Source organism: Hirundo rustica, chromosome 2 (assembly GCF_015227805.2).
Source record: "Hirundo rustica isolate bHirRus1 chromosome 2, bHirRus1.pri.v3, whole genome shotgun sequence".
Lineage (NCBI taxonomy): Eukaryota > Metazoa > Chordata > Aves > Passeriformes > Hirundinidae > Hirundo > Hirundo rustica.
The window spans coordinates 38,352,607-38,366,497 of record NC_053451.1 but is presented as its reverse complement, the minus strand read 5'-3'; the positions used below and the strand labels follow the sequence as shown (position 1 = coordinate 38,366,497).

The 13,891-nt window shown below is 41.7% G+C and overlaps 1 protein-coding gene across 1 annotated transcript; it reads left to right on the top strand.

Moving 5' to 3' along the window:
- The first annotated feature begins 1,049 nt into the window (after positions 1-1,049).
- Positions 1,050-12,054, top strand: LOC120748689 (transmembrane 4 L6 family member 1-like). The gene is made up of 5 exons (XM_040055327.2): positions 1,050-1,220; positions 4,830-4,895; positions 10,353-10,498; positions 11,304-11,490; positions 11,983-12,054. Exons 1-5 carry the CDS (start codon positions 1,050-1,052, stop codon positions 12,001-12,003), a joined length of 591 nt encoding a protein of 196 aa, XP_039911261.1. The 3' UTR covers positions 12,004-12,054.
- Positions 12,055-13,891: the final 1,837 nt, after the last annotated feature.

The window sequence follows — 13,891 nt, the reverse complement described above, 5'->3', positions numbered from 1 at the left end:
TAGGTCAACCCTGCAAAAGGTGACCCAGAGGTCCAGTGGTGGCTCCATCCTTGGGGGTTTTTAAAGCTCAGCTGCACAAAGCCGTGGCTGACACAGTGACCTAGTGTTGGGGGTATGACCTAGTGTTGGTGGTAGTCCTGCTTTCACCAGGAGGTCGGACTGGACACCTGCAGAGATCTCTCTCAACCAGTGCTTCCTTTATGTTGATTCTTTGATATTAAAAAAAAGGACCTGAATGCTATGAACTACTAAGCTACTGTATGTTATGACAGATCTCTGAAAATGAGACGGGATGGCTTTTTGATCTGCCCTTAGCAAACAGACACAGAATTAGACAAGATTGCAGGTTTTCAGATATTTTAGGGTGGGTGCTAAACAGGCCTGTCATCCACAGTCTTATCTATCCTTTTGTGCAGAATAACCATGTCTCAGTAAAGAGTAATAAATATTTCTCCGACTCTTGCTTAGGGTGTATTTTTGACTGAAATAGAGGAAATGCAGCTGGTAGGTACCCCTGGGAGGCTTCCCTGCTTGTCCCAGTGCCAAGGCAGGGTTGAACATTCACATGGTATCTATTCACTTGGTAGCTACTTCCTGCTCTTCTAGACCTTCAGTGCAAGAGATTTCAAATCAGCTTCCCAAGACAGTGGTCCCAGAAAACCCAGTTGCATCCACTCCGTCTTCCACTCAAGGTCTTAGCCCTGACTGCCAGCCCAGGTATCTGTTTGTGGGGTCATGGTTTTGTTACTGATATTCTCAATGAACAGACAATTGTCCATTATCAACTAAAATGAAACTCTCTGGTAATTTCCTACCAACACAGTTTTAGTCCTACAATTTTAAATAAATTCAATTAAACATCCCAGCTTTGAATGATTCAATTTTAAATAAATTCTCTGAAGGGAACTTATCTGTGTAAGTCTTACCTGGGACATTTCTTTCTACAAAATTGATTCTACTTTCATTAAAGAATAAAACTGCTGAAATCCAGTGCTCCCTGCCCTGCAGTAATCCAAACCTCCCTTTATCTTTCCTGAGCAGAAGTTGCCATGTGCACAGGGAAGTGTTCGAAGTGCATTGGGATCACCCTCTTCCCACTGGCAGTATGCGCCATTGTCTCCAACATTCTCCTGTACTTCCCCAATGGACAAGTACTGCAGCTCAGTGAGATAACAGATTTGGTCTGGTTTTTCCATGGCATTCTGGGAGCTGGGATACTGGTAAGAGATGAATGTTTCTCGTGAGTTTTGTTTTGTTTTAAACTTGGGGCCAAGAAAACCTCCGTATTAAAAGAAGGTCATAAAAATGTGTCTTGCATAAACATGTGAACAGCTTAAATGAGAAGTTGGGTATGTAACTGAGAAAATGCATTTAAGGTAAAAAACATGCCTCGTCAAAGAAATACAAAACATTCCCAAAATAAATATCAGGACTCCAAGTTAGAAAGAAGCACTAAGCCTGACTGCTCACTGTGGAGAAGAGTTACATGAGGGTTCATCCTCCAAAAGTGAAAGCAAAGCTGAGGTCCTAAGCTCAGCTGGAAGTGGTGAGTTTTCACTATTGTCTGCACTCTCATGTTACTCCTCTAGCTGATTTTATGTACCCTCAATTCACAAAAACATTAAGGGAAAAATTAAAACATGTTTCAGCAGGTGTTATTTCGAGACCCAGCTAACACTTTACAAATATGGAGTTGCAAATGGCTTAGTAAGCTAAATACCTCCTGTTCCCACACTCCCACCCACCTTCTTTTGGGTTGGATCTGGTTTGAATGTGTTCTTCTATAACTAGTTCTCCATTCCAGGTCTCAGGAAAGATCACTTTTATGTGAATACCCATGGCTCGAAAGTCATATGTTGGGGAATACTTATCTTTCCAGTTCACCAGAAAGCCTGCTCCCTTTGTGCTCTTTCAATTATCTACGCAAGTGCAGTTAAAAAGCTGAGCAAGTAACATGCATACGACCAGTACTGGGAGGTTAGCAAAGTGGCACAGAGCTGGCCAAAAATTAAAAGAATGTTTAAGAACAATTCACTTAGAAAAAAATAAATCTCATTCACAGTCAGACTCTGATGAGCTGCTGCTTAAGTCTATGGAAAGCCTGCAGTGGATTCACACTCTGCTTTTCCCAAAGCAGAGACATGGTATAAGATCATTCAATAAATTGTTCGCCACCAGCAGCTTGTCTTCTTCTTTTTGTGGCTACCACTTGGGCCTATTACTCATGCTAAGCTTGAACATAAGCATGAGTTTGTAGAAGGAAGAAGTGGAACTACATGAGAAACCTTGTGGAAAATTCGTATCACTGCAAGCCCAGGAGTCATTGGCGTTCAATGAAAGGAAAGGCAGATGTTAGACATGAGAGCGTCATCGACTCATTGGAAATGTGCCTTCTTTTAAGGCTTCCACATAGACTTGCCTGTGGCCAGCACCACATACATCAAAAATGAGAACAGCTCGTCAGAGGAGAGGAAAAATTTGCATTGACCTTCAAAACATGGCATTAGGAGTAATTATTGATCCACAAACAATGCTGTTGAGTGTACACGTTTTCCAGAAAACAGCATGAGAAATGCCCACAGGTAAGGGCAAAGAAAGCATTATCATCAGCTCCATCTTCCAGGTGCTGGAAGCATGGGAAAATGAAGATTGCCTTATTAATGTCCTAAGGAGTTAAAACAAGGGACAGGATGTCCCATGACTCAAGTCTCGTCCATATCCTGACACTACAGTGAGGAAAGATGAAGGTGCAATACATTCCCCCATGCATTTAACTTCCTCCCAAAGGAAACTGAGGCAAGTCGTGCCAACAGGTTGCCTGATCTTGGTGAATCTCCCCACAACCTGGATGCAGCCTCCAGAGTCAAGACTGTGGGAGAAACTTCAGAACAGCCTGGCTTAGCTCTGTGAGCCAGTAAACCTCCCTCCACCCAGGAACTTCTTCTGTAGACTGATACGTAGATCATCAGCGCACTCTTTGGCTGAGTAGCCAGCTCCACCCTTTCCTCCTCCTCTGCTGAATCTCTAATGGAAATTATATGACAGGAAAACATCTCAATTTCCTTATTTCAAATATTTAGGATGTAAAGAGAGTAAAGACTGGCTCTATGTGTCGTAGTAACATCTTTCCTCATGGAAAGCCTGTATGCAACACAGGGAAATGCCTGACTGAGCCATGGCTCACACACAGCTCTTGTTTTACTGACAACAGCCAAACCCAGCAAAATCTCATTCTCATGTCAAAAGGCAGGTGTTTATAACCAGGCACTGCATAAAAAGAAAGCGGCCAAGCGAACCCTTCATCCTGAGCCAGGCTAATATACGACAGAAAAGTGTTTGCTGCTTAGATGGGAAACCTTAAAAGAAAAACCACAGCCCTGGAGGAAAAGGAGTGTTGGTTTGATGGGCAGAGGTATTAACTCTTCTGAGTGCCAGACAGTAGAACACTGGGGCTCAGGCTGCCGTGGGGACCATTTGTTATTATTCAAGAGCGGATTGCTTTGCAGGAAGAGAAGTACCTTTTTAACCTCTATGCTCTACTTCTGCAGGCTTCCAGATGCGGTCCAGCCACAACTGTAGGTGCTGCATGCCTTTGGGGTATGCATAAAAGGCATCAGAAAATAAATCCTTTGGAAAATATTTAGAAGGCTACAAATCTAAGCAAGTTTCGTAACACTGTCCCACACTGTTCAACAGAGATATTCACACTACACACATAAATTCCATAGATTTTGTTCATCATGGACATTCTACTCTTCCTGCCCTACATGAGAAAAAAATCTTGCCAGCATAGATTTTGTTCATCATGGACATTCTACTCTTCCTGCCCTACATGAGAAAAAAATCTTGCCAGCATCTAGTCAGGCTGTTTTTACAGTTTTTACCTTTTTTGTTTGTTTGACTGCTTGATTTGGGTTCTCCTTCTTTCATTAACTTTATGGTAACCATTTCCTACTTTCTTAAATGCTTCTTTACTTGTGCTGCTCTTTGAGATGCTTTAACTAGCACTGGTGTGTAGAGACAAGGCAGTGGGAGTGTGCTGGCTGCACAGCCAGACCCACAAAAGCTTTCTTGCCCTCTGGCTACCAAACTAAAGGCAACTTTTCCTAACTCCAGAGTGTCTGTAAGACAGCATTATATCCTGAGCCATAGATAGTTACTGACTGTGTTGTGTTGGTCCAGCTCCATCTGATAATTACCATGGAGAAAGTTGATGTGAACTGGAAGTTCCATATTGACTGAAGTGCATCTTGTAGGTTTTCCAGAAGTTTAGCACCAAAAAAACCACCAAAAAACAAAACAAAACGAAACAACAACAACAAAAAACAAACAAACAAACAAACAAAAAAAACCCACACAAAAACACCACCAACCAAACCCCAAAGAAACCCCCAAAATCCAAAATCAGATCTATTTCAGGAAGCTCAAGGCTGATTTCCTAATTATAATCCAGAGCAGAATGCTCAGGAAGTTTAAACTGACATAATTCTTAGTCCACCTATGTATGTTTTCTGGGCAGAAATTAAATTTTCTCAAAACCAACGCATTTTTTCCAAACAAAAATTCCCAGCAATACTGTGCTGAACCTTTTGATACCCTGTAAAAAGCTGTATAGCTTCAACAATCAGAGTTAATGTATCAGCAACTTGCCAAACAGCTCTAGCTGTAATCGCACACTTATTTCTGAGTAACTCTTCAGCAGGTCTAACACCTAGAGAAGAGTCAGAAGGTGACTTACATTTGAGGAACATGATGTCCAAGCTCTTAGAATTTAAAAACCACCCCTGCAGAAGTGCTGCACACCAATTCAGCCTGTGCTTTCCTTACAGGTCATTTTGCCGGCATTCATGATGCTGGGAGCAGGTGGAGCAGGATGTTGCGCTAACAGATGTGGGGTAAGTGGATATTTATGTGTTGGAATGGCACTAGAGAGTTTATGCAATAACGCTTTAAACGGCTGCTCAGCAGGTGGAAAAGTGCAGTGACAAACCAACACGCCACTGTCAGCAGCCATGTCAGGGAAACGTAGAATAGGAGCTTGATCTGCAGCGTCCCTGGGCTGGGGCTGAGAGCTCAGTTAGCCAACAAGAACGTTATGATGTTGCAGCTGCTGAAAGGAGGGAAATCAGCCAGGGCCGGTGCTGGAGCCCCTAGGCACAATGCTGAGGGCAAAGGGGAGTACATCATATAAAGAAAAAAGTGGCTCCAGCTTCTCCTGCTCAAAGCAATCCTAAAGACTGAGACAGCTGCCTGTTCCTCCTGCTTCCTGTTTCTGCTATACCCTTCCATGGCAATCTGTGTTTCCACAGGTTCATCCCTGCTTTTCTCTGTAGGGATACACAGGTCCCCTGTTTGCAGATCCATGCCAAAAGCATGAGCTGCTGCACCTGGCACTGAGGAGCCAGCACTGCTTCCTGCAGTTCTGACCAGTAGCTCACAAGCGCCCAAATGTTACGCATGTGAAATGTGAAAATGCAATTTAGGGTCTCTAACATCTAAAGAAAGGCCAAAGAGATTTTCTTCCATGATTATTAAGGAAATTATAAAGCAACATGTTATAAAAGCAACTCCATTCACCCTCAAGCTGTGGGCACAGATTTCTGTGTGGCTATCATTTTTGGCAAGAATAAACTGACTTAGAAATTTTTTTGAGATGCATCCTTCCCAGAAGCAGCCTGGAATGAGAGATTCCATGCAATAAAGCATGTCTCTTCTGTACTCTTCAATTAATATTCAGTCTGATCCATGAGAAAGCCTTTGCTTCTTTAAAACATTTTACTTAAATTAATTCATTATTCACAATACCAAAATAACATTCTTTGTTAGGATGTTAGCAAGCACATCCCTGGCCATTACATTGATTTTACCAAATGTCATATGCACAAACAGGTTGCTTACAATGGCCAAACAGACCAGTTGCAGAGCTGGGGTGAGATCCTAGGCACCCTGCAAACAGTGTCTGAGCCAGCTGCTTTGCTTGATTTTGAGTGATGTAGAAAGCAGTGATGAAAAGCAGCCGCTGCAGTGGTTCCTGCACTCACCGAATCTGGTAAGTCATGAGGGGAAATCCAGCTGAACTGGGCTGACTTCACACAACATCTCAGGTGTTTCTTCTCCATCCATCATCCCAGCCTTAAACATCACTGAGCCAAGAGTCAAACTTCCCCAGGCCGGCTGGGTTCACTCCCCAGCCCAACAACACAGGTAGTAGCACAGTGTCATCCAGCAGCCTACATCCACAGACCCACCGTGATCCTCTGTTCTCCCCCTCCTCTTTCACTGTCTGAGCCATTCCTAGCAGCAGTACATCAGGGCCAGATACCCTATCTGCACCTTCCCATCACTGGGATAAGTTACCTATAAGCTGTTCCTCCTCTTCTTTATTTGCTGTTATGGAGGAATAAAATAGATGTTAAGAACATAATTTGATTATGCACTGTGAAATTTTGCAGAATCAGGAGAATCACAGAAACATTAAGGTTGGAAAAAAACTCCAGGTTCATGAAGCCCAGCCTTCAAATGAATACCACCATGCCCTAAACCATATCACAAAGTAGCTGATGGCCAAATGATGAAACTGCCCAAACCACACTGGAAAATAGGGTCAGTGAGGACAGTCTATGTATGAAAGTGCTGTCTCTTTGAACACACACCTTTCTGGAGTCATACACCTCTGTGAGGTGGAAAGGGTGAAGCTCTACCCCCTATGCTTTAAACAGACTGTGGATCAAAGTAGGAATGAGATGAGGAGATGAGCAAAGCGTAAGTGGCTGTGAACAAAACTAAAAACAAGTTTACCCTGCACAGCTCCTGGGGAAGAGGGATTTCCAAACGTTCAAAAAGAGATGAGTGTTGCAGGGAGATCTGAAGGCTGACGGTCTGCTTCTTCAAGGGAAGAAACTTCAGGCAAATTTTGCTTTGTGGAGAGTGGAAGAAAATGCAGACATCCATAGCAGGGGTGCTCAGATGTCCTGACTATAAGAGCTGTATATACAAGGCAGGGTATGGTGTGAGGCCCTGGACAGCAGAGGACTCCTGGGATTGGTTCAAACATTCACAGTATCAGCAACCTTCCAAAGTGCCAGAGCTCCTTGGGAGGTAGGTCTGGATGGACCCGTCCCGAACTACTTCCCCCTACTGGCAGAGAAATAGCCCTCGTGGAACTACTCAAGAGTCTTGGTAAATCCAAAGGCTAGTTTGGGCACATTTCTGCTTTGGAGATCTTAGGTATAAAATGATAACTTACACTGAATACTCAGAATTGCAGAATCACTTGTCATAGTAAAAAGAAAATTAAAAAACCAAACATGAAAGCATTATTACTGATCAGAATTATTGTTCAATCAAAACATAACATTTTCCTCAGGGCAGGGACTCTGTTCTATTCTATTTTGCGCAATTCCTGATTTAATAGTTTCAGACTTCATCAAAGCCTTTACATACTGCCAAAGTATCTTCAACAGTAATAAACTATGTTTCTCAAACTTTTTTTTTTTTTTCACTTTAGTGAGTTTTCCACTTCATGGTGATTATGTGCTACATTAAGTTTTTCCATTAATCAACTTTAAATTATTACTTACAAACATACAGCAATGGCTTCTTGTCCTTGCACTATGGAGTAATGAATTTGGAAAGTAATAGATTTAGAAAGCTTCAGCGCCTTGCAGCTTAGCACGTACACATCTGAAATCATCCACTGCACTGACGTGATGAGGAAAAAGGCCCACCCAAAATACAGCTTCTCTCATTGCATCAGCAAACATATACTCCAGTATTTCTAAGTCTTCCTTAAGAGTTACTAGTAGAACAAGAATAGCCATAGCAGCTTTCCAGACAAACAAATCTAAGCAAAGATGCCCTGATAACCAGACAGAATAACAATTCCATAAAACCCCCCCCCAAAAAACCAAAAAACCAAACCAAACCAAACCAAAAAAACCACACCAAAACCAAACCCCAAACAACAGCAACAAAACCCACTACCAGACAAAGAAACAGAGAAGAAAGAAATGTGTATGGAACAAGAACCAGGGTAATAAAGAACAGCACAAGCTGGGACAGGAGGAACTTGGTAACTTCACCAAAGTAGCTGATGCAAACATTCAAAGAATGAATTCTAAGAGTCTTCATCAGCTCACCATGGACAATTCAATTGTGTGAAGGATAAAACAGGGAAAGTCAGCAAAAATGATCAGCAAAACCCTTTCAGGCGTACAGAACAGGTCAACATCATGGGAAACAAATTTCAACACACTCAAGCATCCCAGCTTAGGCCTCCTGTTGCAATTAAGGACACAAATGAGGAAATTAAATATTTCAATGAGAAATACAACTAGGGAAAATGTTGAAAGTTTGAGATGATGAAATGGTTAATAAAATTCTTGGATTTTCACAGATGAGGCAAGCCTCCAGAAAAGTCTCCAGATCACTAGATAAAATGGGGAAATGCCCCCGCATGTCTAGAAAATGCTGAGGAGAGCCAGTCTAACAGCTGCAGCAACTTTGGACTTCTCTTTCTGACAAGTAAAGTCTCTGTCTAGATGATCTTGTACACAGTCAGGGAAATAGCTGGGATGAGGCTAGTCATACAGTCAACAGATTCCAAATGAGACAACAGTGTGACAGAGCACAGTCATCAGATAGCACTGACAAGTACTACTAGTACTAACTGCTATCATAAAGCATAGTAATACCAAAAGGCCATTTGACTTTTTCTTCATAATTATCTTTGGGATGCCCTGTACTGCTATGCTGTACTAAAACGAAATGTTAACATAATTAAGATCCTTCAACAGAGAAGCAGAATGCACAGTTGAAATAAATGAGAAAACAAGTGGAGAAAAGTGATTCAGAATAGGTGGGAGTTTCAAAGAGAGTATCAGTCACGCACCTTCACCACAAGGCATGGTTGGTGATCTTACTGTGAGAGGCAGTGCATCAGCTACAACCCAGGCACAGTTTTGGTCCAGGACAATAGACTAAATTACCTACATTTTGCTGAGAATGGAGCTCTGCTAAGAGGCAATTCAGCCAACAAGCAGATGAAGACTAAAGAAAGAATATCCAGCTTTGCAAGAAAAGACTGTGTTGGTAATCATTTATGATTAAAAAAAATCTCATGAGAAATCCCAACAATATTTAACTCAAGGATTGCTTTGGAGGCAAAACAGCACAAAAATTTACCCGATTCACACACCAGCATCATGCAAGGTTCTACAGAAAGCATTCAGCTTGCGAGCTGGAAACTGTATTCACCAGCTTGAATGTGTTCAGACAGTGAATAGTCTTTTCAAAGCAAAAAACTCTGGCATGGATGCTGGATATTTCCATTTGACTCTGTAGTGCAGTGGTGTGTGGAACAACTGGGACTAGGGGAAGGTTTCTGCCCGCCTTTTGCTTGCTGGCAACAGGGAATTATGAGACTTGAGATATTTAGCTTCAAACCTGAGTCATGGATACGAGTATTTTGTATGTGCGTCCTTGGTCATGCCACTGCCCTGACTTTAAGGCAGGCTGCTGCCTTCTCCCTGCCCCGGGTCTTCCCCTGGCTCTACCAGTCTGCTATGGAGTTTCTTCCCTCACTTGGCAGAGTTGTGAACAACCACAAACACTGACCCTTAACAAGATTATTGAGAAGCCTGCCCCAGATGCATCACCAGTAGCACCCTGGGATTTTTGTTTCTATAGACAAACAGCAACTGGATACATCCCATTCATTACTAGAAAACTACCCCAGAATGAAGTAAAGGTAACATTTCTGTGGGAGTGGCTGATGTAAAACATGAGTGCATTACATACAATTTGAAGTCACTGTTGGTTAGTTGCCACATGCAACACAATTAGATTTCTCAACATGAGAAGTGGTAATCACATGTCATGATGTTGCAAAATTAGGGAAAGCAGCAATAAGAAAGGCTTTTTTGCATTCCATCAATTAGCAAAAACAATTAATGTGTCTTCTGTTCCTTTCATAGCTGGCTTAGTAGTTGCTTGCTTTTTTCTGTTGGTGTAAGGGACAAGAAAGGTTAAGAGTTGGAAATGCCGAGGAACATGATACAGAACAGATCAATCCAGAAATGGCCTCATGATGGCTTTCAAAAGAAAACTCACCAGATTTTTCATAATTATAGCTTAAGCATAACACTTTGAATAAGTTCTTGAACATCTAGGACAGCTACAACAGTCAGAAAAAGTAAAATATTTTTTACTCCCGCAAATTTAGTAGCAGTACTAGTTTCAGCATAAAGTAAGAAAGTAAGAGACAAGAAAGAGAATTCTTTTGCATGCATTGTGAGGTCTCCACACTACTCAAACCCCTGTGTACACAGTGTTGAAGGTCTTTTCCCTTTCAGATGCTGCTGTCAGTGATCCTGTCTGTGCTGGGATTTGCAGGAGGAGCATATTGTGTGGTCATCTCCTCACTGGGGCTGATTTGGGGTCCTCTGTGTGATACAGGTGATGGAGAATACCTCTACCCTTTCAGGAATGACACTCTGGAGTGAGTATGGTTTAGGGGCTCCTCCAATTTTGCTTTCCCTGATTCCTCCCCATGTTTTTAAAGTGAACTTGGGTTTTTCCAAAATGAACTGATAGTTCACTCTGAGTACACCTAAACTCACACTTCTCTGAGCAGCACATTCCAGCTGGCCATCTCTTTGACCAAGGAATTGCCCTTGGGCAAATTGCCTGAGTTTCATCTGCTGTGCTTGCCACAAGCCCCTTGTACAATTTGCACCATGCTTTCAAAACGCCTGTGAGCTGTGAATCCCACCAGAGAGTCAGAAGGAAATGTCTGTGCATTTCTGTGCATGTCTGTGCATACTGTGCCACATTAATCTGTTAAATTATCAAGAATTCAGCCTGCTTGCTCTACCTACCTGTGAAAAGCAAAGCAAAAATCTTCTCTGAATTGTTAAAGTCAACCTTGACAACCATGCTCTTCAAGCCAGAGGTAGAGATAATGAATGGACTGGGCTGAGATACCACAGCAGAAATGGAGAATGTAGAGGCGTATTTTAAAACCATTATGGATCTTTCTCTTTAGTTATTAACATAATTTTGCCATACAACAAAGAGGAGATTCTTGTGCATGCAACAAAATAGGGATGTGGCTCTCTTCCCTAATTATCAATTGCATCTCTGCAAAGGGAATTCTGGGGAGAATCACCAACTTTGACCAATTATAGCACCATATGAGACTCATCTTGTGCAATCAAGTTCAGAAAATAAAATGCAGAGAACACAGAAAGCATTCTCAAATTTTTACTTTCTAATACCTTGCCAATTATTTTCCTCTATCACAGAGACAATTATTTGTTTAACCAGACGACTTGGAGTATTTGCAAGCAACCTGAAAACATTATCCTTTGGAATATCGTCCTTTTCTCTATTCTCCTGGCCATCGGTGTGATTGAAGCTGTTCTTTGTTTCATTCAAGTCATCAATGGACTCACTGGCTTCATATGTGGCACATGTATGAGGAGAAGAAAGGTTGGTATGCAATAAAAGTGTGCTTTACATTCTTTCCAGTTTTATTTTTCAGGCTCTAGCAATGGTACCTGAGCTGAGAGGTCTGCACAGTCCCTGGACAAGCTCCTCTGGGCAGTACAGATGCATTTGCAGACTCTCTTTCTGTCACATTACAGTCAGGGATAACCTGGCTCTCAAATTTTTCTAAACAGCAGACCAGTATGACATATTGACATACTCATTGTATGGTTCTGTTCCTATTTAAGAAGCCTTTTTGATAAAGTGAAATGACCTTCCCCAACATATGTAAGTGATAGAAAAAAAGTAGGGATGTTTTAAATTGGTCAAACATAGCAATATTGGTATTTTACAGAATGGAAGAAAACATCTTCCAAATTTCATTTAACACTGTTGCTTCCTTTTCATTTTTTATTTTCATTATAGAGGATATTTGCAGTAAGTCAGATATCCCCTGGAATATTAATTAATCATGTTTCATTAAATGTCTTTCAGACAAATATTTCTGGGATGTGAATGACCTACAAGGAATGTCAAGGCAAGCCCCGAACTGCTGATTCACATCCAATAAGGACAGTGCACTATACTGTTTTATTAATAGGAGGACAACCAAAAAAAAAGTTCTGGTGTTTCACAGGGCAAAATGATTTTTTTATAAAGAAGTCAGGGTGGAAAAGAGCTAGATCATTTCAGTCTGAGACTCCATATTTTCATCTCTCCAAACACACCTGCTTAACCTCAGGTACTGGCAAAAACATTTATCTATCTGGCCCTTGCTGCTGTACTTGTGTATAAAGCACAACAGTCCTCAGATAAAAGATCACCACTTGCCCTCTCATGTATGTGGGAAATGGAGCTGTTGTAAATGTATACATTTATCAGCTGCATGAAGCAGGTGCCCTCTAGCTGATATAAACAATGTCCCATCCTCCTCAAATCGCATTGTGAGCTCACCTGTCTGTTCCTATTAATTTCCAAATGGGGCACTCACAGATTTGAATGAGGATGAGCAGAGAATATATCGACCAGTGTTTGAGACACTGCAGAGGCAACTGAAGAACATGGTTTTCAGCCTCCTTCTGGCTGCCCAGAGCCAGATCCCCTTGCCAAAGCTCAGTGCACTTCTAAATCGGTCCTTCAGGGAAATCTGAGAGTTGTGGCAGCCTTAGAGGAGCATTTGGGTCAACATAGACAGTAGGGTTTGCAGCAAGAGTTTAGAAGTGTCTGGTTTAACAAAAGGTCAAGCACCTCACCACCAATTTTGCCTTCATGAAACTGCCTAAGAATTTCACTAACTTCCACATAGGTCTGTAGGGCTGTTCTAGAATAGAGCACACGGATCAAAGAATTAACTTACCAAAGATAAACAAAGATATATGTAGTAATTATGTGCAGCTTAGTAATAAATAGAAGATATAATCTGAAGGCAGCAAATTGCATCAGCTTTAGTTTTTTAGCAACAGTAATACCAACCACGAACTGCATAACTCCCCATCATCACTCAAGAGCAAGTTCTTGATCTTGAGCTAATGTTCATGACTGGGAAATTTCAGAAAACTCATAATTTCAGTGACTTCCTCAAAGGTTAATTCTTGGACATGAACTGTCTTTCCTCTGTCAGCCAAACCATAAAATAATCTTTACCCATCCTGAATGCATGTAGGCAGGTATGAAAACCAGAATATGTTTAAAGCCTTGCAGCCTATTTTTCCTAATTTATGTTTCCTCAAAGTTGTTCATATTTTTGCACTGTAGCATGGGAGCAAGCTCTTTAAACATGTTTATTGCAGACATATGTGACTGCTTGTGCTGTCCTCTAATGCAGCATGCAAAATGCTTTACATTCTCCTTTATATAAAATGGAGAAGAAAATGTCAGTTGCCTAGATGAGGAGCATATGCACCTCAGAGCATAGTTTCACCTCTAGAAGCAGGAAATTTAACTTACAAAACTTAAATGCAACTTCTGTAAAGGAGAAAGCATAAGACTTGTTGAAGTTTGCAGTCCATCACAAGGTGAATCCAAACCTGCCAGGTGGCTTAAAAAGCTCACGTTCATTGCCAGCAGTGAAGCGTGGACGGTGCAACCACATACAGCAGACAGCAAACTAGGAAAAGAGTTAAAGAGGCAGAGGGAAATAAGGATATTCACATGTAGTCAGGTGGAGAGAGATGCCTTCATCAGCACAAGAGCTCTATGAACTTTTTACAGTCCCTAAATACCCACCTTTCCTCATCCCTTAGTTTTGACTCCTTGACTCTCACCTCTGGGATAAAGCAGACTTTGGCTGTGCTAGCACCAGGAGAGGAATAGATACCCATTGGCACACCTCCAGCACAGAAAAATAAGTGCACTGTGCTGCTGCCATCTGCTTGTTCCAGGCTGTCCTGCCCTGGGGATGTCT